This window comes from Tursiops truncatus, chromosome 14, assembly GCF_011762595.2.
Source record: "Tursiops truncatus isolate mTurTru1 chromosome 14, mTurTru1.mat.Y, whole genome shotgun sequence".
In the NCBI taxonomy this organism is placed as follows: domain Eukaryota; kingdom Metazoa; phylum Chordata; class Mammalia; order Artiodactyla; family Delphinidae; genus Tursiops; species Tursiops truncatus.
The window spans coordinates 19,617,398-19,642,680 of NC_047047.1; the positions used below are offsets into that span (position 1 = coordinate 19,617,398).

Below are 25,283 nucleotides of genomic sequence, written 5' to 3' on the forward strand. Positions count from 1 at the left end.
ATTTTTCCGTTGATTAGCAATCATTTTACTTTTTGCTGTTATATCATTAGAGACTCTCTTGACAGTTTCAAGTTGTTAAAATACTGGGTTTTTTCTTTCAGTCTTTTACTTTATAAATCACTACATCAACCCTTCATGTAGGTAGGATAATAATGCCAGAAAATAGGTCACCGAGCATTGAGCCATAATTGTAACTATATAGTTATACAACTATAACTAGGTAGAAATCAATCCTATAATTTTAGACAAATGAATGCAAAAATACTAATTTTTGCCTTGTTCTTAATCAACTGAGAAACTCGAAGCCACTTCTGCATCCTACCTCCCAGAAAAACTGGGTTTAACACAATGATGACTATTATTATGAAATGGTCTGGACTTCAAATTCAACATTAGGGGATGACTGAAAATATATTTTGTATTTGTACGGTTCTTTTCACTTCAGAATCTCAAAGTTGCTTGACTTTTTCAAATCCCTATTACATTGGCAAGCCACCAAACCAAGCACCGGTAAGGGATATTACCAGAAAAGTAAATCACAGGAAGTGTCAGTGAGTTTCCCACCCAATGTAATATCAATTTGTTTAATATCTGAGAATAGCATTTAGGATTTAAAACAAATGTCTGTGAATTCTAAATCAACTTCAAGTCAATACGCCCGGGAAATAAAAAATACCGAGGTATTCATTATGCAAATATAGAACAGAAATGTATAATTCTGTTACAAAGAGAAATGGAACATTATTTTAGTGAGAGATTTTCAAATATCATTAAGGACTGTCTAGGTTTGCTGGTGTCAGAAATGATAAAAAACCTACAACTGGTTAATTACATTATATCTTTAAATAATAATATTTTACTAGCATTACTACTTTTGAGAAAGTACTGAAATCAATTTCATTTACTAAATAACTGTTTTTAGAGAACCACACCAAATGGGATTACTATCTATGAATTGCTAATTGAGAGAGCTCCACATGTTGATTTCTGTCAACATCTGAGAAATACAATTTTAAACATTAGATAATGTTGCATGCAATTTACATAGCTTGAGAACTAATATACATTTAATAATACAATATTACTTGGTTAATATACTAAGCTAATATAATATACAATTAGTTAACATATAAGATACTGAGTTAATATAAGTAATAAACATCACTTAGTTAATATTTATAATGACACATAGCAACAGATAAAGTTAATAAAATATAATTAGTGACTTAGTTAATATGCCACTTTTTTTATAAAAAAAAAATCTTTGACTATTGCATTCATATGTTAACCTCCCAAAGCCTATTTGTCCATAATGAGAAGATACCAACCTATTAGAACAGTTGGAAAGTACCCCAACATACTTTACTAGTAGACTTTTCCCACATGGCCTAAGTTTTATTTTCTGAATCCAAAGCCATAATAACCCAAATGATGCCTCAATTGTTAAATTCACTGCAGGTAAAAGCTCCTTTTAATGAAAATGGTTGAGATACAATGAAAATGGTTGAGATACAAAGAGAATGGGAAGCTGCAGTCACCACGCTCTCGGGCAGAAGGCGGCAGCAGGTGAAGAGTCTGGACATTCCTTCAAGAGAGTCCTCTGTATGCTGCATATCTACTCTATTACCAGGTTCTCACTTAGGCTTTATTGTTTACTTTTTGATTATAAAATAAACTATGATTATAAAAGTGTAATTGTGTCAAAATCTAAATATTCTTTAATTTTAAAAAGCACCATTTCAGAGCTTCCCTGGTGGTGCAGTGGTTGAGAGTCCGCCTGCCGATGCAGGGGACACGGATTCGTGCCCCAGTCTGGGAAGATCCCACATGCCACGGAGCGGCTGGGCCGGTGAGCCACGGCCGCTGAGCCTGCGTGTCCAGAGCCTGTGCTCCGCGACGGGAGAGGCCACAACGGTGAGAGGCCCGCGTACCGCAAAAAAAAAAAAAAAAAAAAAGAAAGCATCATTTCATAAAATAATTTTGTAGTTAATGTTGTAATTTTCTATTCTGTTTAACGATGAGACAATTTTATTCTAATGCACTCAGTAAAAATTAAGTGGCATTGTAATGTGTTAATATCTGAGTGCATGACCTGCTCATTTTTGTTTTTTTAAATTATGGGCTCATTCATTCTTAACCCAGAAAAAATAAAAGGAAAAAAAAAATTATCATCACTCTGTCAAGTTCCAAAAAAACCCTCCTAGAATTTTTATACAGATTGTCTGAATATTATAAAAACTGATAGGGTCAATAGTTTTTCCTACCTGGGATCATGACATCATTTACCAAAAAGTACAACTTACCCCTCAGTAAAGTAATATAATTTTCTATCTTAGATCCTCTACATTTGTATCAGGATTATTTCTAACATAATAAAGAAATAAAATTAAGTAGTGAAATAAAGCCAACAAATTATTTTTATTGTTTACTTTGTGAACAGGATCTCTTTTCTATTATTCTATTTTTTTTTACATTATGGAAATCTAGTAACTTCTATATCTTTATTTTAAAATCAATAACCTCACTGAAGTATCTTATTAGTTCCAACGAATTTTCTGTTGTCTCCTAAAACTTTGTGAATACACTACATGTTAAGGCCTAATTTCTGTGGTAAATACTTGAAATTTATTGTATTTAATCCTTATTTTAGAAACTTTGGAAATAATATATATATGGTCTGAGTTCAATATATGTATTTTTTTTGACTAACTGAAAAAATAAAAGAAAGAAGAGAGATGCCTATGAAAACTGGAAAGAATTATCTGTGTATAAAGTGCTATAATTATCCTTCCTTTATATCATCCATCTCCATACCTTTAACAATCATTTGCTCCTGGTTCTGTTTTCTAGCAGGCAGCCAGTCATCTCCTGCCAAAAATTCATGTCAACGTATCCAAAAGCAAACTCATCATATTTCTCCACAGCTGTTAAGTAACCAATTCTTCTCCTATGAATTCCTGTTACATTGTATTTTATCACTTAAAGGGTTTCAGTACATTTCTGCATCCTTCATCTCCTCTAAGGGAAAATATAACTCTTAAAAGCAGATACTAATTATTTATAAATGTTTTTAGCTCACAACACATGTAGGCTCTCACTGAACATGGGATGAACTCAACTGAATTCCACCTTCTCACAGGTGGGCTGTATCCTGGCCCAGGGGCAGTGAGAGCTGTCATCCCGGGCTGTTGATGATATGCGTCCTTCCCATTCATTCGGTTGCCATGACTATGGCACAGTGAGCCATCCTTCTACTGCTTCCCTCATTGGGACACACCCCTAGAAATAGTAGGTTCAGAATGTGGATCATTCACGGGACTAGCAGAGGTGCCACCCAGAGGGGCTGATGCGAGGAAGACCAGGATCCCGGATGGGATGAGAGGGCAGTGGAGTCTGCTCACCACTGATTGAAAATGAAGAAATTGAGAGCAGTTCTTCACCCAAACACAACATCGAGGCAATCCACATCTACAATGCCTATGACATTTGCCTCTTTAATAATAAAGATCATCCTGCAAATGATAAACTGTCCCTAAAATAGCCTGTGGTGTAGGAAAGTTACAGTGTTCAAGGTTTCTACCTGCAAGGGATCAGGTCCTCTTTAACACAGTTGTTAGTTCCCTTAAAGACCAGTAAACTAGGTTCTACCAAGATGTCGGATTCCTAGTAACAGTCATACATCAGGTAGTTTAACTTACTATCAAAAGCCTCAAGAGAGGTAAATCAATGTATATTATCTTGGCGGCCCTTCATCCCAAAACATTTTTTTCAGTGAAAACACACGCCCTTCTGGGTATATCACCCAGATGCTTACGTCAAATTCGTTCAGAGCCGCAGCCAGCTCCCCGATGCCCGTGTGGCCTTTGGCTTCGTCGGTGGGCGAGGTAGCTTGAGCAGCATTGGAGATGCCGGCAATGGCCTCCTGCACTTGTTTGAACACGTAATCTCGGTTGGCTCTGGTGGCGGCAACATCTGGGTGGCGGAGAAAGGCTTGGGAGGCTGTGTACAGCATTGTGGCGTTCTTCTTTAGAGCCCCTCGGGCGGCTGCCATCTCATCCCGACAATGAGGGTCCTTCAGCTCCTGTGTGTGCAAAACACAAACCCGTCACTTCCATGAAGCTTGCCATGGAAGTGTCTGTAATATAGCTTAAAGTCACAGACATCTAGGACCACTGAATTTTAGAAACCATCTCCTCTCTCTTCTCTCTAGTTGCCAAGACTTTGCACGTACCGTTCTTTCTATGTGAGATATCTGAGCATCCCTCTTCCACCCTATCCTTTCCCCTGATGGGGCCCATCCTCTGAGAACCTACTCTCCATAAAACTCTCTAAGCTACATCCCCTTCTATCTGCTCCCACAAGACCCTCTTCCCTCCTATCATTAATACTCATCAATGCTTTATTGTATTTACTTATTTAAGTATATGTCTTTCTCCTAAACTGTATGCCTAATGAGAGCAGAGAGCCCTAGCTATCTTGCTCAGTGGTTCTTTAGGCAACAGCACAGTATCTGGCCCATGAAATGCATTCAATAAATATTGCTGCAAGAATGTCAAAACTGAGCCACCAACAAGGTAAGTGGCTTGAATGGATCAGAGTTAGTTATCAGCAGATGGAAAACCCAAACTTCAGTTTTCTGATACTGTGCCTGACTCCACATTCAATTACAATCGCAAACATGGGAAATCGAACTCCTCTGATTTTGCTTAGTGCATCACTGTCGCTTCATTATCATTTTCAGCACAGGGTTCATTTTTTTTAAAACTACTTTTGATGGCGGATCACTCATTTGAGTTTAGGGAATAATAAAAAAAATCGATCAAAGATGATTTGCTTTCTTAGTTTGGGATGTCAAAATAGTACCACTGGAGAGTCTCTTTATTTTCAGCTTTAAAGGGTATTGTTAAGAAAAGGTTCACAGCATTTTTGGAAATGTTAAAGGCAGTACTGTTCTCTGAGGACCATGTAGGACTGCCAGCTGAGTACCTCTAGGAGAAAATTTCTCTAGCTTCAAAATCTATCATTAGAGGGTATTTGAACCACTGGGGTTCTATTCCTATTTGTTCACTTGGTACATGATAGATGGATGACCTGGAAACAGTGAATTACATCTCTTCCATGGGTCAAAATAATTCTGAGACAAGCACATTATATTTGATATCTAAGATTGTCAAGACAAACTGACATTAAGTAGTAAATAACTAACTGAGCCATCTATCTCCCTTTGCTTAAGCACTAACAGATCTATGCCAGCCAACACAATTTCTAAATTGGGATGACTTATTTTTAGCCCTAAAGATCAACACAGATAAATCGGGAACCAACATGTGAGGGTATCCTCTACACTGGTCAATAATACAGGTGGTGCAGGTAGAAGTTTCCTCCCAACTAGTCATGAAGGGTCTTATTAACCTCCAGAACACCTGGTCCAGAAACCTTAGACTCCATTCTGGGATATATCTATACTAAAAAAAAAAAAAATCTAAATATGAAAGTGAGAAAAAGGAGGTGGGAAATTCTTTCCATAAAGATATTTTTAGAAACATTTTTAGTCACATGAATAAAACCTGTAAACAATGTAAATGCTGATTTATGAAGAATTGGTTAAGTAGACTATTGAAGTTTTCATTTGATGGACTCTTTATGTGGATATTAAAAGAAGTTTCTATAAAAATAATAAAATGGGTAATATTTATAAGATAAAGAAGAACACTTTACACCTATTTGTATGCACGGTATGATTGTAAATATGTTACAATATGAAGATAAACAACTGAAAAGTAATATACCAAAATATTAGCACGACACTTCTGTGGCTGGTAGAGTGTTATACAATTTTTTTTCTTCTTTTAATTCTACTTTTTTTCCTACATTTTCTTGAAAGAGTGTGAAATAGCAATTAGTTAAAACAAGGTTTATGAGATAAAAATAAATTATATTTATGGGCATTCTCAGATGAATATCTCATATATTACTGTGGATTTTAATACCAGCTACATGCTGATGACTTGTTTCCATCTCCAACCCACATCTCTCTCCTTTTGACATTTCTACATGGATTTTCCAAGCATCTCAAAATCAATGCATCTAAGTATGAAATCTTGATCTCGAACCCTCACTGGTCCCTTTCCAGTCTTCACCCATCTCAGTAAATTCCTCACCATCTATCCATTTGCTCAAACAGAACCTCAGATGTGAACTGGTTGCTGTCACTCCCTAAACTCCCACAGCCAATTGCACAGCAGGTCCTGAGTGTACTATTTTCAAAATAAACGTGGATTCCCTATGCTTTTCTCCACCGGTACTGCTGCCAAGCTATTTGAGACCACCACTGAGGCAGAAAAGACACAGCTGGGCCCCAGGACAGCCTCTTCATGTACAGGCATGAGTCAGAAGGCAAAGCTACCTCCTTGTTTTGCCCTTACTGAGGCCATGATGCATGGAGGAATGGCATCTAAAACAGAAACTTTGTAGCGTCTGAGCAAGAAACTCTGACCATGAAAAACCATGGAGCATGTGCAATAAAAATGCACAGGTTGCTGATGACCCTATAGGACCTTCCACGTGTGGCACTCAACTAGTAAGGGACAATTTAAGGGAAAACAGCTCCTAGAGTGCATGTAGGGTGGCTTCAGGAGACAAATGCACAGGACCAGAAGCTGATGCAACCTGGTGCAAATCCAGGCCACACCTCAACCCTCTGCTCAAAGAATATTCCCCCCTAATCAAAAAGACCCCCACCCATTCAAAGTGCTAAAAATAAGACAAAAAGGGGATCAACAACCCTGGGTGGCACTCCTCACTCTAGAGGATGCCCACACGCTTCTCTGAGTGTGTAATTTTTGCTTCTGTCCTGAATAAACTGTGTCTTTGTTCTCTTTGCGCCTCAGACTCAGTGTGTGTATTTATTTTTTCCTCTGTGTTTTGTGTTCCTCACCAAATTCTTTTGGACGAATTGAACGAGAGCCTGAACTTTTGATAAAGATTTTCCAGAATCACCAGCATCGCTCACCTAGATGACTTCAGCCCCCTCCCAACTACAACTAGTCTCTCCTCTTCCATGCTACCCCCATCTTTGCAACGTACCTAGAATAACATTAAACTGTAAATCTGAGACTTTGATACCAAACTCTGAACTATTCAACTACTACCCATTCACTTACAATAAAATCCAAACACTCTACAAGACTCTGAGTGTCCTGGCACCCACCCTTCTCCCCAGCCTCCCCGTTGGTCACTGAAATCAAGATTCAATGCTTTTTTTTTTTTCAGTTGTTTAAACAAGCTCAGTGGCTTTTGGGCCTCAAACCTGTGCTTCAGAGTAACTTCGCTCCTAACCACATTACATTGTGGGCTACCACACAAGATTCCACTTGAACAAAGGATTCTGCTGATAACAAAATACTTAAAAATAATCGCCTGAACTAAAATCATGACTGTGTGCCCACCACAAAGGACACTGGAAGCTCTTTAGGGGAAGGGACTAGATCTTGGTCAATTTGTAATACGGGTGTCACTTCAGTCTGGCACAGATGAACACTCAACAAATGTTCACTAGAATTCTCCTGTTGGTCACAGAGAACCTTAGAAAAAGTCACTAGGAAGTGCCCAAAATGTTGAAGAATCCTGAGAACAGTCAAAAAGATGGGTGAATAGGATTTTAACTAACCTCTCCACATTTAAAGATGTTTTTTTCTAAGAAGAAAGAAAAGGACACACTCTTTGGAAACTAAATTCTGATGGTACCTACTGAACAAACAGAGCTGGCTAAATGGAGGGTGTCATCCTGAGACAAAAGGGAGGCAAAGAAAACCCCAGGTCAACCACCTTCATCAAAGTGACTCGCTACCTGTGCTCTCCCTCCCCTGTCCATTCCCTTCTCTCTCTCTCTTTCTCTCTCTCTCTCTCTGCCTTTTCTCTATTTTTCTTCATGTTTACTTAATCTCTTTGATAAAAGTTTCACTGTACATACTACACACTTGGGGTGTGTATATGCACGGTGCTGTCCACAGGGCTGGGAGATAAAAAGTGAGGGCTAAAGACAGTGCCCAGGGAGTGGCCACACCACAGTTTGATATTCTTTGTATTTCAATCGGGAGCTTTTCCAAGTGTGAACAAAAGGTTAGAGTGTGGTCAGACACAGAGAACAGGCTTGTGGTTGTGAAGGGGGAGGGTGGTGGAGGAGTGATGGAGTTTGGGGTTAGCAGATGCAAACAATTACACATGAAGTGCATAACAACAGGGTTTTGCTGTATAGCACAGGGAACTATGTTCAATATCCTGAGATAAACCATGATGGAAGAAAATATTTAAAAATGTATATATCAATATATGTATAACTGAATCACTTTGCTGTATAGCCAAAATTAACACAACATTGTAAATCAACTATACTTCCATAAAAAAATAAATATAAAAGTCAAAAAAAAGAAAGGTTAGAGTGGTAGGGCTGGCGTGGTGGTTCCCACCAGTAAAGCAGGTGGCCTGTGACCTACTGTAAGCACACAGGGGCCCGAGAGTACCCAGGGAGTACCAGCGCAGTACGGTAGGGCCAGAACGGGCCCGAGTAGGAAGATGCCTTTGTGATCACAGGTTCCTAAGGCATCTGATGATCTGATAGCCGGCAGGTGCAGCTGATCCACTGTCCGGGCCTACAAAACTACAAGGTTACTTAAACTCACTCACTTTCTCCCCTAGATTTCCAAAATCTTTCCCACCTGTTGTCTTCTTGCAGCTACATAGTTAAGTTTCACCATCTCTTTTCCAAATTCTTTAAAGCGATTTGCAAGGTCTTGCTCATTTGTAGCATTTTTGACAGCTTCTAAGGCCTCCTCCACCTGAAACGATAAAAAAAATATATATATATTTATAACTGGATAGTTAGTATTGCAATATTATTAAACATGCTAGAAATGCTAGTTTGTTAAAAAGAAAACATTTATTCATTAACATTTAAATCAAATAATGGGGAAAAGTACCCCAAGAAGCATTTATAATCAGAAAAAAATATTTGTTCAACATTTATATATTTTGTATATAAAAGATAATAATTGCTGAACTCCTAAAGCATATAAAATACTACATTGAGATGAGGGGAAGATGGCGGAAGAGTAAAATGCGGAGATCACCTTCCTCCCCACAGATACACCAGAAATACATCTACACATGGAACAACTCTTACAGAACACCTGCTGAACGCAGGCAGAAGAACTCAGACCTCCCAAACGGCAAGAAACTCCCCACGTACCTGGGTAGGGCAAAAGAAAAAAGAATAAATAGAGACAAAAGGATAGGGATGGGACCTGCACCAGTGGGAGGGAGCTGTGAAGGAGGAAAGGTTTCCAAACACTAGGAAGCCACTTTGCAGGCGGAGACTGCGGGTGGCGGAGGAGGAAAGCTTCGGAGCCGCCCGCAGAGGAGAGCGCGGCCACAGGGGTGCGGAGGGCAAAGCGGAGAGATTGCCGCACAGAGGACCAGTGCCGACCGGCACTCACCAGTCCGAGAGGCTTGTCTGCTCACCGGCCGGGGCGGGCGGGGCTGGGAGCTGAGGCTCGGGCTTCGGTCGGAGCGCAGGGAGAGGACTGGGGTTGGCGGCGTGAACACAGCCTGCAGGGGGTTAGTGCACCACGGCTAGCCGGGAGGGAGTCCGGGGAAAAGTCTGGAGCTGCCGAAGAGGCAAGAGACTTTTTCTACCCTCTTTGTTTCCTGGTGCGCGAGGAGAGGGGATTAAGAGCGCTGTTTAAAGGAGCTCCAGAGACGGGCGCGAGCCGTGGCTAAAAGCGCGGACCTCAGAGACGGGCATGAGACGCTAAGGCTGCTGCAGCCGCCACCAAGAAGCCTGTGTGCGAGCACAGGTCACTATCCACACCCCGCTTCCGGGGAGCCTGTGCAGCCCGCCACTGCCAGGGTCCCGGGATCCAGGGACAACTTCCCCGGGAGAACGCACGGTGCGCCTCGTCACGTCAGCCTCTGCCGCCGCAGGCTCGCCCTGCACTCCGTGCCCCTCCCTACCCCCAGGCTGAGTGAGCCAGAGTCCCCAAAGCAGCTGCTCCTTTAACCCCGTCATGTCTGAGCGAAAAACAGACGCAGTCCGGCAACCTACACGCAGAGGCAGGGCTAAATCCAAAGCTGAGCCCCGGGAGCTGTGAGAACAAAGAAGAGAAAGGGAAATCTCTCCCAGCAGCCTCAGAAGCAGCCGTTTAAAGCTCCACAATCAACTTGACGTACCTGCATCTGTGGAATACCTGAATAGACAAGGAATCATCCCAAATTGAGGAGGTGGACTTTGAGAGCAAGATTTATTATTTTTTCCAATTTTCCTCTTTTTGTGAGGGTGTATGTTTCGGTGTGAGATTTTGTCTATATAGCTTTGCTTCCACCATTTGTCCTAGGGTTCTATCCGTCCCTGTTTTTTTTTTTTTTCTTAGTAATTATTTTTTTATTTTAATAACTTTATTATATTTTATCTTACTTTATTTTATTTTACTTTATCTTCTTTCTTTCTTTTTTCCTTCCTTCCCTCCTTCCTTCCTTCCTCCCTCCCTCCCTCTCTCCTTTCTTTCTTTCCACCTTTCTTTTCTTTCTTTTGTTCTTTCATTCATTCTACTTCTACTAATTCTTTCTTTCTACTTTTTCTCCCTTTTATTCTGAGCCGTGTGGATGAAAGGCTTTTGTTGCTGCAGCCAGGAGTCACTGCTGTGCCTCTGAGGTGGGAGAGCCAACTTCAGGACACTGGTCCACAAAAGACCTCCAAGCTACACATAATATCAAATGATGAAAATCTCCCATAGATCTCCATCTCAACACCAGCACCCAGCTTCACTCGACGACCAGCAAGCTACAGTGCAGGACACCCTATGCCAAACAACTAGCAAGACAGGAACACAACCCCACCCATTAGCAGAGAGGCTGCCTAAAATCATAATAAGTTCACAGACACCCTATAAAACACCACCAGACATTGACCTGCCCACCAGAAAATCAAGATCCAGCCTCATCCACCAGAACACAGGCACTAGTCCCCTCCACCAGGAAGCCTACACAACCCACTGCACCAACCATAGCTACTGGGGACAGACACCAAAAACAATGGGAACTATGAACCTGCAGCCTGCAAAAAGGAGACCCCAAACACAGTAAGATAAGCAAAATGAGAAGACAGAAAAACAGCAGATGAAGGAGCAAGATAAAAACCCACCAGACCTAACAAATGAAGAGGAAATAGGCAGTCTACCTGAAAAAGAATTCAGAATAATGATAGTGAAGGTGATCCAAAATCTTGGAGATAGAAGGGACAAAATGCAAGAAACATTTAACAAGAACCTAGAAGAACTAAAGGTGAAACAAACAATGATGAACAGCACAATAAATGAAATTAAAAATACTCTAGTTGGGATCAATAGCAGAATAACTGAGGCAGAAGAACGGATAAGTGACCTGGAAGATAAAATAGCGGAAATAACTACTGCAGAGCAGAATAAAGAATAAAGAATGAAAAGAACTGAGGACAGTCTCAGAGACCTCTGGGACAACATTAAATGCACCAACATTCGAATTATAGGGGTTTCAGAAGAAGAAGAGAAAAAGAAAGGGATTGAGAAAATATTTGAAGAGATTATAGTTGACAACTTCCCTGATATGGGAAAAGAAATAGTTAAGCAAGTCTAGGAAGCACAGAGAGTCCCATACAGGATAAATCCAAGGAGAAATATGCCAACACACATATTAATCAAACTGTCAAAAATTAAATACAGGGTTCCCTGGTGGCGCAGTGGCTGGGAGTCTGCCTGCCAATGCAGGGGACGCGGGTTTGTGCCCCAATCCAGGGGGATCCCGCATGCAGCAGAGTGGCTGGGTCCGTGAGACATGGCCACTGGGCCTGCGTGTCCGGAGCCTGTGCTCTGCGGCGGGAGGGGCCACAACAGTGAGAGGCCCGCACACCGCAAAACAAACAAACAAACAAAAAAACAATTAAATACAAAGAAAACATATTAAAAGCAGCAAGGGAAAAACAACAAATAACACACAAGGGAATCCCCATAAGGTTAACAGCTGATCTTTCAGCAGAAACTCTGCAAACCAGAAGGGACTGGCAGGACATATTTAAAGTGATGAAGGAGAAAAACCTGCAACCAAGATTACTCTACCCAGCAAGGATCTCATTCAGATTTGATGGAGAAATTAAAACCTTTACAGACAAGCAAAAACTGACAGAGTTCAGCACCACCAAACCAGCTTTACAACAAATGCTAAAGGAACTTTTCTAGGCAAGAAAAACAAGAGAAGGAAAAGACCTACAATAATGAACCCAAAACAATTAAGAAAATGGGAATAGGAACATACATATTGATAATTACCTTAAATGTAAATGGACTAAACGCTTCAACCAAAAGACACAGATTGGCTGAATGGGTACAAAAACAAGACCCATATATATGCTGTCTACAAGAGACCCAATTCAGACCTAGAGACACATACAGACTAAAAGTAAGGGGATGAAAAAAGCTATTCCATGCAAATGGAAACCAAAAGAAAGCTGGAGTAGCAATTCTCATATCAGACAAAATAGACTTTAAAATAAAGACTATTAGAAGAGACAAAGAAGGACACTACATAATGATCAAGGGGTCAATCCAAGAAGAAGATATAACAATTGTAAATATTTCTGCACCCAACATAGGAGCACCTCAATACATAAGGCAAATACTAACAGCCATTAAAGGGGAAATTGACAGTAACACAATCATAGTAGGGGACTTTAACACCCCACTTTCACCAATGGACAGATCATCCAAAATGAAAATAAATAAGGAAACACAAGCTTTAAATGATACACTAAACAAGATGGACTTAATTGATATTTATAGGATATTCCATCCAAAAACAACAGAATACACATTTTTCTCAAGTGCTCATGGAACATTCTCCAGGATAGATCATATTTTGGGTCACAAATCTAGCCTTGGTAAATTTAAGAAAATTGAAATTGTATCAAATATCTTTTCCGACCACAACGCTATGAGACTAGATATCAATTACAGGAAAAGATCTGTAAAAAATACAAACACATGGAGGCTAAACAATACACTACTTAATAACGAAGTGATCACTGAAGAAATCAAAGAGAAAATAAAAAAAAAATACCTAGAAACAAATGACAATGGAGACACAAGGACCCAAAACCTATGGGATGCAGCAAAAGCAGTTCTAAGATGGAAGTTTATAGTAATACAATCCTACCTTAAGAAACAGGAAACATCTCGAATAAACAACCTAACCTTGCACCTAAAGCAATTAGAGAAGGAAGAACAAAAACACCCCAAAGTTAGCAGAAGGAAAGGAATCATAAAAATCAGATCAGAAATAAATGAAAAAGAAATGAAGGAAACGATAGCAAAGATCAATAAAACTAAAAGCTGGTTCTTTGAGAAGATAAACAAAATTGATAAACCATTAGCCAGACTCATCACGAAAGACAGGGAGAAGACTCAAATCAATAGAATTAGAAATGAAAATGGAGAAGTAACAACTGACACTGCAGAAATACAAAAGATCATGAGAGATTACTACAAGCAACTCTATGCCAATAAAATGGACAACCTGGAAGAAATGGACAAATACTTAGAAATGCACAACCTGCCAAGACTGAATCAGGAAGAAATAGAAAATATGAACAGACCAATCACAAGCACTGAAATTGAAACTGTGATTAAAAATCTTCCAACAAACAAAAGACAAGGACCAGATGGCTTCACAGGCGAATTCTATCAAACTTTTAGAGAAGGGCTAACACCTATCCTTCTCAAACTCTTCCAAAATATAGCAGAGGGAGGAACACGCCCAAACTCATTCTACGAGGCCACCATCACCTTGACACCAAATCCAGACAAGGATGTCACCAAGAGAGAAAACTAAAGGTCAATATCACTGATGAACATAGATTCAAAAATCCTCAACAAAATACTAGCAAACAGAATCCAACAGCACATTAAAAGGATCATACACCATGATCAAGTGGGGTTTATTCCAGGAATGCAAGGATTCTTCAATATAAGCAAAGCAATCAACGTGATACACCAAATTAACAAATTGAAGGAGAAAAACCGTATGATCATCTCAAAAGATGCAGAGAAAGCTTTCAACAAAATTCAACACCCATTTATGATCAAAAACATGCAGAAAGTAGGCATAGAGGGAACTTTCCTTAACATAATAAAGGCCATATATGACAAATCCACAGCCAACATCGTCCTCAATGGTGAAAAACTGAAAGCATTTCCACTAAGATCAGGAACAAGACAAGGTTGCCCACTCTCACCACTCTTATTCAACATAGTTTTGGAAGTTTTAGCCACAGCAATCAGAGAAGAAAATGAAGTAAAAGGAATCCAAATCGGAAAAGAAGAAGTAAAGCTGTCACTGTTTGCAGATGACATGACACTATACATAGAGAATCCTAAAGATGCTACCAGAAAACTACTAGAGCTAATCAATGAATGTGGTAAAGTAGCAGGATACAAAGTGAATGCTCAGAAATCTCTTGCATTCCTATTCACTAATGATGAAAAATCTGAAAGTGAAATCAAGAAAACACTTCCATTTACCACTGCAACAAAAAGAATAAAATATCTAGGAATAAAACTACCTAAGGAGAAAAAAGACCTGTATGCAGAAAATTATAAGACACTGATGAAAGAAATTAAAGATGATACGAATAGATAGAGAGATATACCATGTTCTTGGATTGGAAGAGTCAACGTTGTGAAAATGACTCTACTACCCAAAGCAATCTACAGATTCAATGCAATCCCTATCAAACTACCACTGGCATTTTTCACAGAACTAGAACAAAAAATTTCACAATTTGTATGGAAACACAAAAGACCCTGAATAGCCAAAGCAATCTTGAGAACAAAAAACGGAGTTGGAGGAATCAGGCTCCCTGACTTCAGACTATACTACGAAGCTACAGTAATCAAGACAGTATTGTACTGGAACAAAAATGGAAAGATAGATCAATGGAACAGGATAGAAAGCCCAGAGATAAACCCACGCACATATGGTCACCTTATCTTTGATAAAGGAGGCAGGAATGTACAGTGCAGAAAGGACAGCCTCTTCAATAAGTGGTGATGGGAAAACTGGACAGGTACATATAAAAGTATGAGCTTAGATCACTCCCTAACACCATACACAAAAATAAGCTCAAAATGGATTAAAGACCTAAATGTAAGGCCAGAAACTATCAAACTCTTAAAGGAAAACATAGGCAGAACACTCTATGACATAAATCACAGCAAGATCCTTTTTGACCCACCTCCTAGAGAAATGGAAATAAAAACAAAAATAAACACATGGGACCTAATGAAACTTCAAAGCTTTTGCACAGCAAAGGAAACCATAAACAAGCACAAAAGACAACCCTCAGAATGGGAGAAAATATTTGCAAATGAAGCAACTGACAAAGGATTAATCTCCAAAATTTATAAGCAGCTCATGCAGCTCAATAACAAACAACCCAATCCAAAAATGGGCAGAAGACCTAAATAGACATTTCTCCAAAGAAGATATACAGACTGCCAACAAACACATGAAAGAATGCTCAACATCATTAATCATTAGAGAAATGCAAATCAAAACTACAATGAGATATCATCTCACACCAGTCAGAATGGCCATCATCAAAAAATCTAGAAACAATAAATGCTGGAGAGGGTGTGGAGAAAAGGGAACACTCTTGCACTGCTGGTGGGAATGTGAATTGGTACAGCCACTATGGAGAACAGTATGGAGGTTCCTTAAATAACTAGAAATAGAACTACCATATGACCCAGCAATCCCACTACTGGGCATATACCCTGAGAAAACCAAAATTCAAAAAGAGTCATGTACCAAAATGTTCATTGCAGCTCTATTTACAATAGCCCGGAGATGGAAACAACCTAAGTGTCCATCATTAGATGAATGGATAAAGAAGGTGTGGCACATATATACTATGGAATATTACTCAGCCCTAAAAAGAAACGAAATTGAGCTATTTGTAATGAGGTGGATAGACCTAGAATCTGTCACATAGAGTGAAGTAAGTCAGAAAGAGTAAGAGAAATATCGTATGCTAACACATATATATGGAATTAAAGGGAAAAAAAAATGTCATGAAGAACCTATGGGTAAGACAGGAATAAAGACATAGACCTACTAGAGAATGGACTTGAGGATATGGGGAGGGAGAAGGGTCAGCTGTGACAAAGCGAGAGAGAGGCATGGACATATATACACTACCAAACTTAAGGTAGATAGCTAGTGGGAAGCAGGTGCATAGCACAGGGAGATCAGCTGGGTGCTTTGTGACCGCCTGGAGGGGTGGGATAGGGAGTGTGGGAGGGAGGGAGATGCAAGAGGGAAGAGATTTGGGAACATATGTATGTGTAAAACTGATTCACTTTGTTATAAAGCAGAAACTAACACACCATTGTAAAGCAATTATACTCCAATAAAGATGTAAAAAATAAAATACTACATTGATTGTATTTTGAGTTGTGGTTTTGATAAGGGATATGGACTTTTAATTTCAAGTAGAAAAATAAAGGAAAATATACTTAAGAAATATGGAATTGAAAAACAACCTTTAGAAATCTTCAGGGGAGGAAATATTTTGCAAACAAAAACTGGAGGAACTCCTGGGCTGCAAAAAGTTTGAGATAGCTTAAATCTGCAACCAGTCTTCTCGGCATCACCTCTAAATCTGGGACTAAAGGGATTGTAATTTTAAGCTGAGTTTACGCCTTGCTGTCCAATAGAAGAGAAAATATTGAGCCTCGCAAAGTAAGTGAATTTGAAGCTTTGTTGCCATGTAAGGTGGCATCAACTAGGGTGAACAGAATAACGATCAGTGGAAATAGCCGAGAACATAATCGTGAGTGAATAAGGCACAAGACAGAACTATGTTTGCAAAATCAAAAGTTCTTAGTTTTGAAGGGAGTCTGGTTGAGAGGCCTCAACTAGTACAGGCTTCTGAGAGTGGCAGTAGAAAAAGAGAAATGGTAGCTCTGAAAGAGTAATGAGAAATACATAGAGAATGTATGGGTCTACTGCAGAATTCCAATTGGCTCTTGTAATTTAGACCAAATCAAAGGACAATATACAGACAATTCATTGTTTGACAATGCAGGTAATCCAAATGACCATTAAAATGGCTAGAAAAAGTCATAGATTAACATAGTACTATAGAGATACACCTTTGTTTAACTTGACACAATCACAAAGGTGGCTAATCCAACTTCCTCACCAAGTTCCACTGAGTGCAGGAACAGAATAGTGTCTATAAACCAGTGATAATGGATATCATCAAATCTTTTCCTCCACAGATACGACAGTACCATTAAATTTACTAAATAGGCTAACATTTCATTAAGGAAAGAGTTGCAGCAAGCAAGGAAGTTATTTAGAATGATGGTGATGGGCGGTTCAATCTAGACTCCAGATAAAATTAGGTTTCCATTCTCATCTTTCATGGAAGATAGAAGATCTTTCTTTCGTACCTATTTGCATTGTTCCTGAATGACTGTGAAGAGGAAAGGCTACATCTTGCTCTTGGAATGTCTGCAGGTGACAGGGACCTGGGAAGAGTGGAAGGACACAGATGGCAGGCTGTGTGATGGTTCTGAGAAGAAGACTGGTGCTCACGGGGGAGGTGTTATAAGGGGAGGTTTGGGGGACTCTGTGTGCTGGATTGGGAAGTCACTTCCAACAAGCTGATAAAGGGGGCCCTTAGAGGCAGCTGCCACGTCCTTCCTTGTAATAAATGCCCTCTTGACCTTGGACCCTACAGACAGTTATTCTCCTCCCATGGCCGGCCTGGGCTGACGAACACCAACATGAGAACCCTCAGCTCTGGCAGGTCTTCCTGTCCTTAATACTAGAGCCTGAGTTCTGGGGATGGGGATAGCTGAAAAGTGTGAACTTCTAGACACGATATTAAAATTTCCTCCCTATTTGGTGGATTTAGATATTATTTTCAGAGCTTGTCCCTTAAAACTCTTAAAATCTTGAGTCTTCTCAGAGTTTGTCTGAAATAGCCCTTACCCCCATTTCCAAAGCAAGCCTACTTGTCACTATTATTTAGTCGACAGCTCTGTCAAATTGTTTGAGACAGACTCTTTAAGTCAATCTCCGGGACTTCCCTGGTGGTCCAGTGGTTAAGACTCTGTGCTCCCAGTGCAGCGGGCACAGGTTTGATCCGTGGTTGGGGAACTAAGATCCTTCATGCTGCACAGCATGGCCAAAAACAATAAATTAATTACATTAAATCAAATCAGTCTCCAATTTTCCTGACTGAACCTGCACTTACTTATTTTGATTTAAAAAAAGTAGTCTGAGAATTCATACTTCTTAAGTATGAATACTTATTAAGCACCTCCTAGGAGCTAGGCAGACATACAGGGATGGGGACAGCAGGAACAGAGGAGTCTGTTTCCCCTCCTGGACCATGTGATCCTGTTCTCCTGTCCACAGTCACTGCCCATACCAGTGCTATAAATCATTGTTACGATCATTTCCATTTGGACAGACTGACCTCATTCCGGGGTCCTTCAGCTGATATCCAGTTGATTGGATTTTAAGTGACACTAATGAAACTAATAAGTCATACAAAGCTCTCTTGTTAGGATCTGGATTTAAATTTAAAAGATGTTATCTTGGAAATAGGAGTTGGCCAAGTAAATGAATGAATGAAGACAAGATTCTATATTTGACTACTTTACTTGTTGAGCCATATACTCTGGTTTGACCATGGATATCTCAGCAACATCATACTTTATCTTTCTGCCTCCTAAAGATAAGCTGGCCTTCTTGATTAAATTTTCTGTTTCCTTGTTCAAAAGTGAAGACAATGATTTCATCAGAAAGCAAGAATGATTAAATGCTAGCATCACTTATTCATAAACTGCCATGCTTTATAAAGTACAATAATACATCTTGATACATTTCCAAAGTTACCTTCAGCTTGTACAAGAAAAATGACAATAGACAATGTCCCTGACTACTTATGATGTAGCAGACATTGGTCCAAATGTTTTACATATACCTAATTTAGTCCCCCAAACAGCTCTTCGAAGCTGATAGTTTTCTTGTTTCTTCTTTACTGAGGAAAGACTGCAGCCAGAGGGGTGACACAGCCAGCCTGAGAGGTCTCACAGCAAGAGGGTGCAGGAACCTGGGTGTGAACCCAGATAATTTGCTCCAGAGCTCATACTTTTAACTCCTGGGCTGTGCTGCCTCAGTTTCCTAAAAAGGATGGTTTTGTAAAGCTGCTGAAGTCCAGTTTGGATTGTACTGATCAGCTGATAATGAAGATTCATTAAGAGTCCTGCCCCATCTGGTAAGTCTCCATTCCACCTCTTAATTTCGCTAAAATCTACCCCTTCACAGGACACACTGCCACTGCCTTCACTCAGCTTTCCTTTCATTCACTGGCCTGGATCATTTTAATCATATCTCATCTCTCAATCTGTCTCTTTGGTTGGGCTCACCCCTCTTCTAATTCCTTCTCCATATTGCTACCAAAATTATTTGGCTAAATCACGAAGCTGATTCTAATGCTTAGGACTACACAGCAGTCCCCCATAATCCATACAGAGTCTAAACAAATGGGTAGAGTCCAAACTAATTCTCATGATAACGGAGACACTCCACACCCTGTATCTCTCTAACTCTGTGACTGCCCCTCCCAACCTCACCCTCTCTGCTCCAACAACAGAATCAATCAACCATATTACTGTGAATGCCCTAAGTCCCTCCCTCCCTCTCATGCCTTTCTTTCCTCTGCCTGTGAAGCTCTCAGTAGGTGAAATCTTTTGTCCCACCTGGATCCATCTCCCTTCTTCTGGCAAGAGCATCCCGGTTGGGAGCAGTGAATCACTCTCTCCCTAGGCTGGTTATAAAATCTAAATTTCATACTTTCTGCCTGCTCTGTGAACACGTAGCTCGGCCCTTTACGTATTTTTTTTTTTTTTAAATATTGGCTATATTTCCTGTGTTGTACAATATATTCTTTTTTTTTTTTTGAAGATGTTGGGGGTAGGAGTTTATTAATTTATTTATTTATTTTTGCTGTGTTGGGTCTTCATTTCTGTGCGAGGGCTTTCTCTAGTTGTGGCAAGGGGGGGCCACTCTTCATCGCGGTGCGTGGGCCTCTCACTATCGCCGCCTCTTGTTGCGGAGCACAGGCTCCAGACGCGCAGGCTCAGTAGTTGTGGCTCACGGGCCTAGTTGCTCCGCGGCATGTGGGATCTTCCCAGACCAGGGCTCGAACCCGTGTCCCCTGCATTAGCAGGCAGATGCTCAACCGCTGCACCACCAGGGAAGCCCTGCATCTTATTCCTATGTTAAGCTTTGTAGGAAGAGAGTGTTTGACAGGCAACAGAGGAGGAAGGGGTTTTGTTTCCTGGTCCTGGAGTGCTCCCTGGACAGGCTCGGCAGCAGGGGTAGCTCCTCCAACACCAGCTGGCCCCCATGGGTGATTCTGTAGTGCAATGCCTCTAGTGAGACGTGTCTCCACGCACAGTTTTCCTTGACACCCTAAAGGGCAGATTTCTAGCAAGTTCCGTTGGCTTGTGTGGCACTTCAGTGGCCTCTCTGTCATCCAGTGACCTAGGAACATCTGGATCTTGGCCCTGGTTTGGGGTGGGCTCCTCCTAGCGTGCTCTATCTCAGTCCTGGGGGGAGTGGCTACTCCTTCCATCTGCCATTCCTAGATTCCCTAGAGTTCTCTTTACGTCTTCCTAGACAATTCCTTGTTCCTCTAATCTATTAGAGCTAATAATTCTTTATATTAAGCTTTCCCTGCTCAAATTACTGTGTAGTATTGCTCTCACTCCTGGACAGGATGACACCTCCCCCACTCTTTGGATGGGGCCAACCTCTTTCCAATCACCCTCAACACTTAGCCCCCAGGTTCAGGCTTGGGCTTGTGACTCCAGCCTGTTCAATTTGTGGTTGAACAATTAGTTCAGGAAAAGGCAAATCTCATTCAGTTCACTGAGCCCCAGTCCTAACACCTCCCTCTCCCAACCACATCACCCTTCTTCACATTATCCCAAATCACCCAACAATACAATTTGGTTGAACTGATCCCATCCTTGGCTTGGAAGGTGATGAGGGAGAAGAACAGTGCTGACCAAACTAAGAAATCAGCATATCCTATGTCCCCTCTAAATAATTAACTCAGAGATGTATACCTGATTTAGAGGCCAAAATGACTAACAAAATTATAAAACTTTTATTTGAGCTGCCTGGGAAGAGAATTTCCTTTTTTGCTAACTATAACCTAGAAGCATGTAATCTTGAGAATATGTTGCAGCTACCTTGAGATTTTGAGAAAAGAGCCTACGGAGAAGAGTGTCCTTAGTGAGGAAAATGAGATAGAAACCTGGTCCTTGTCACATGTTTATACCTTGATCAAGCTTTGCCTGAAGCTACCTGCCTCTGGACTTTTAGTTTGGTGAGTCAATATATTCCCTTTTGGAACGGCCAACTTGAGTTGGGTTTCTGTTATTTAAAATGGAAAACATCCTAATTATTATGTTTTCCTTCCAGGTGAGACCATAGCAGTATGCACAATTTTCACAACATGTGCTTCACTCTTTCTTAATGTCTCCCCCACCTATAAACTCATGAAGGCAGGAGCTGAGTCCTATTTACCTTTGAAGTCATATATCTTGGCACAATGTCTTATACATAGTAGGCATCCAATAAGTATCTCTTGAAAGGATAACTGAATAAATAAGTAAATTCCAAATAAATCAGCTGAGGTTAATGCCGTGACAGGTCTGATGAAAAACATGTGCTAAGAACCTGGGCAGTAACTTCTACCTTTAGAATCAGAGACAAGGATATTTTATACCTTGATTATGTGCAGCAGAAATTAACAAAATATTGTAAATCAACTATACTTCAATAATTTTTTTTTTTTAAAAAGAGCCACATCAGAGTTGCAGGACAAAACAGTAGACTGCTGAGAAATAATGTTACTGGGGACTCACTAAGACCATTCAATGCTAATGTCACAAAAATCACAGGCAATATTAAACTCACCCACCAACAATGGGGCAGCAGCATTAGATTTGTCCCCTGGTAGCCTCGAAGATAATCTGAATTTCCTGAGAAGTTGACTAAATGGTTGTGTTTTCTCATTTTGCTATTGACTTTCTAGAGAGAAATTCTGAGATAATCGGGAACATCATTATTCCAGGACTCAGACTGAGTACAGAAAAAAGTGATTGTTTCCTCTGACACACACATGGCTAGGTGAGTTTGTGTGTAATGACATCACCAACGCTAAGAATTGGACAATATACTCTGATTGCATTCACTCAGAGTTTAGGGAAAATAAATATCGCTCTTCTTGATCACTGATTGAAATGCAGGAGTCCTTTCAAAGCGTGAAGTGTCACAACTCCATCTCCACTGATAATGTCAACTGATTGCAGGATACACCAGGTGTCTGTAGGGAATCACTCACCAGCAACTTCAACCATACAAGTGATTATAATTCAGTAGTTTTTAATGATGTCTGATGTGCAAATGATTCCTTTAGCTTCGCTCAGGAACATCAAATTCCCACTTTGGCGATAACTCGGCTTTGAACTATATGTCACTCGCTGTTCCATCACTATCCTCCCGAATTCAAAATAACTACGGTAGCAAAAACCTTCAGCAGTCATACGAATCCTTAATATATTCAAAAGAGAGCTCAACGTTAAAACACACACAAATACTTGCAAAATAGAGCAAGTAGCTTAATTTGAGCAACTAGAATATCTATGTTATATGAAAAGATGGCCTCCTTAGCAGGCATATAAACTTAAGTGTGCAAATGTAATTTTAAGGTAGCAGAATGCAAAAACCTACACACTGCCAAATCATACAACCTCTGCAGAATTCCCAGTTCTTTACTCATTTTCAGAGGGTGAATGAGTTTTGCTCAGGATTACTCAATTTGCCAACAATTACCTAGAGGGTGCAGGGCAGAAAATGAAGACGGGCATTTTAGGAGAATAAATTGACTCTCCTTCATCTGCTCAGTGAATTATTGATGGAAAGACATGAAAATAAGTTTCTGATAAGAAGGCAATTCCCTCCATATTCCTGTAAGTTACTCAGAAATGAGAAAAATCAATATCTGGAAAGAACGGCAATAGAGTTTGGGCATATGGCCTGAAAGATGAAAAGTAAAATATTATCTGAAGTGCTTAAAGGTAAAATACCTTGGCAGTGGTTAACATGGCAGGAAGCTACAGGACTCCTTATACTGTGTTAATCAATGTCACGACCCCAAATCAAGTCACTGCTTTATTATCATTAGAAAGCGCCTGCCACTCTTTTTCTCATCTATGTTCTATCAACCATTTGGTAGAGAAACTCATTTTTATTTGGAAGAAGCCTTGATAAAAGTATAGATGATAATTTCTAACCTGTTCCATCAAAATACATGAAGATATTTCCTTCACCTTGATTTAAAAACAAGTAAGTAGATGCTGGCAGACAACACTTGTTTATGAGAGGATGTGCTTCTATAGAAAAGAATACAAATGCCAAGCAGAATTATATACCATGTTCAATTGCAAAGAATTGTTGACACATTGTCTTTTTTAGGGAATTGGAACAATAGTCCCATCGTACGAAACCCTAATTGACCTGAACCCAAGTAGGACACACCCGACCTGAGTAATTCAGCGCTAGCACCAGAAGCTGCAGTTCCCCATTTGCTCCACAAGAGGGCACCATTCCGCCACCGCTGTTCCCTGCAGAGGCTGCGCTTTCAGTAGAACAAATGTGTTTTTCAGTCTACAATCATTTTTAATTTTACTACTGACAGTCTGACAGGACTACTTAATATTGCTGGGTTGACCTTTCCATATTTTGTGCTAAATCTTTTTTTTTTTTTTTAAACTTCTCTTAATCTGCTGTGTCGGGAAGAGGATATAATTGACTCCACATGAAGACAGGCTGCAGTGTGATGTTATCAGCCGACAGCACTGGTCAAAACAGGTGGGTAGAGGCAGGATTGCAGGCAGCAGCTGGTGCCGTACATCACACTACAGGCCCCGATTGCACGAGCACCTTCCACGTGTGGACCATTCGGGGAGAATATTTAGCCTCCATCAATCCTCAAGAGGGGCTTGAAATGGCCTTTCACGGCACAGATAACATACAAGATGTAAAGTTAATTTCCTTAGGTTCAGTCCTATTCTCCTGGCAAAGGAAGACTGTCCATCTCGGGAAAGATCTTTCTTAAAATGTTGCCTTTGAAGACTAAGCAGGCTGGAATAGAAAGGTAACAAAACTTTTTCTCCAACACACTTGAGAACAAAGTCATCGGTAGCCTAAAAGAAGCACATAATTCAGGCGGGGCTGCAGAAATAACAGCCAGCACTGCAGTTCCGGGATCTGAGAATGGTGACATAGCCGCCACTTACCAAACACTTACTTTGCACCGGACTCCGTGATGAATGCTTCATAAGGAATTCCCCCAGTTTAAACCTCCCCACAACTCTGAGGGCTGCACCATCACTAGCCCCCTACTAACAGATGGGGTGTGAGACCTAAGGAAGTTTCATTTATTATTATTATTATTTTAAATTTATTTATTTATTTTTGGCTGTGTTGGGTCTTCGTTTCTGTGTGAGGGCTTTCTCCAGTTGCGGCGAGCGGGGGCCACTCTTCATCGCAGGGCGTGGGCTTCTCACTGTCGCGGCCGCTCGTTGCGGAGCACAGACTCCAGACGCGCAGGCTCAGTAGCTGTGGCTCGTGGGCCCAGTTGCTCCGAGGCATGTGGGATCCTCCCAGACCAGGGCTTGAACCCGTGTCCCCTGCATTGGCAGGCAGACTCTCAACCACTGCGCCACCAGGGAAGCCCTATTATTTTTTTACACATATATTTTATTGAAGTATAGTTGATTTACAATGTTGCGTTAATTACTGCTGTACAGCAAAAGTGACTCAGTTGTACATATGTATAGATTCTCTTTTTTAAGGCTCTTTTCCATTCTGGTTCATCATAGGTTATTGAATCTAGTTCTCTGTGCTCTACAGGAGGACCTTGTTGTTTATCCATTCTCTGGATAATAGCTTCCATCTGCTAACCCCAGCCTCCCATCCCATCCCTCCCCTGCCCCCCCCCCCTTTGGCTACCACCCCTCTGTTCTCTATGCTGTGGAGGCTTTATGTGGTGGGTTAGGACAGGCTGGCAAGTGGACCCCAAACCAAGACTAGACGTAGGCTGT

The 25,283-nt window shown here is 40.6% G+C and overlaps 1 protein-coding gene across 1 annotated transcript in view; it reads right to left on the minus strand.

Moving 5' to 3' along the window:
• The window catches only part of CTNNA2 (catenin alpha 2), a 1,042,487-nt gene that overhangs the window by 800,972 nt on the left and 216,232 nt on the right, over positions 1 to 25,283 (minus strand). The window contains exons 4-5 of the mRNA XM_019942095.3: positions 8,718 to 8,837; positions 3,815 to 4,081 (exon numbers count right to left, since the gene is read on the minus strand). Coding sequence (XP_019797654.1) covers positions 3,815 to 4,081; positions 8,718 to 8,837 — 387 coding nt within the window. The remainder of the gene's footprint in view (positions 1 to 3,814; positions 4,082 to 8,717; positions 8,838 to 25,283) is intronic.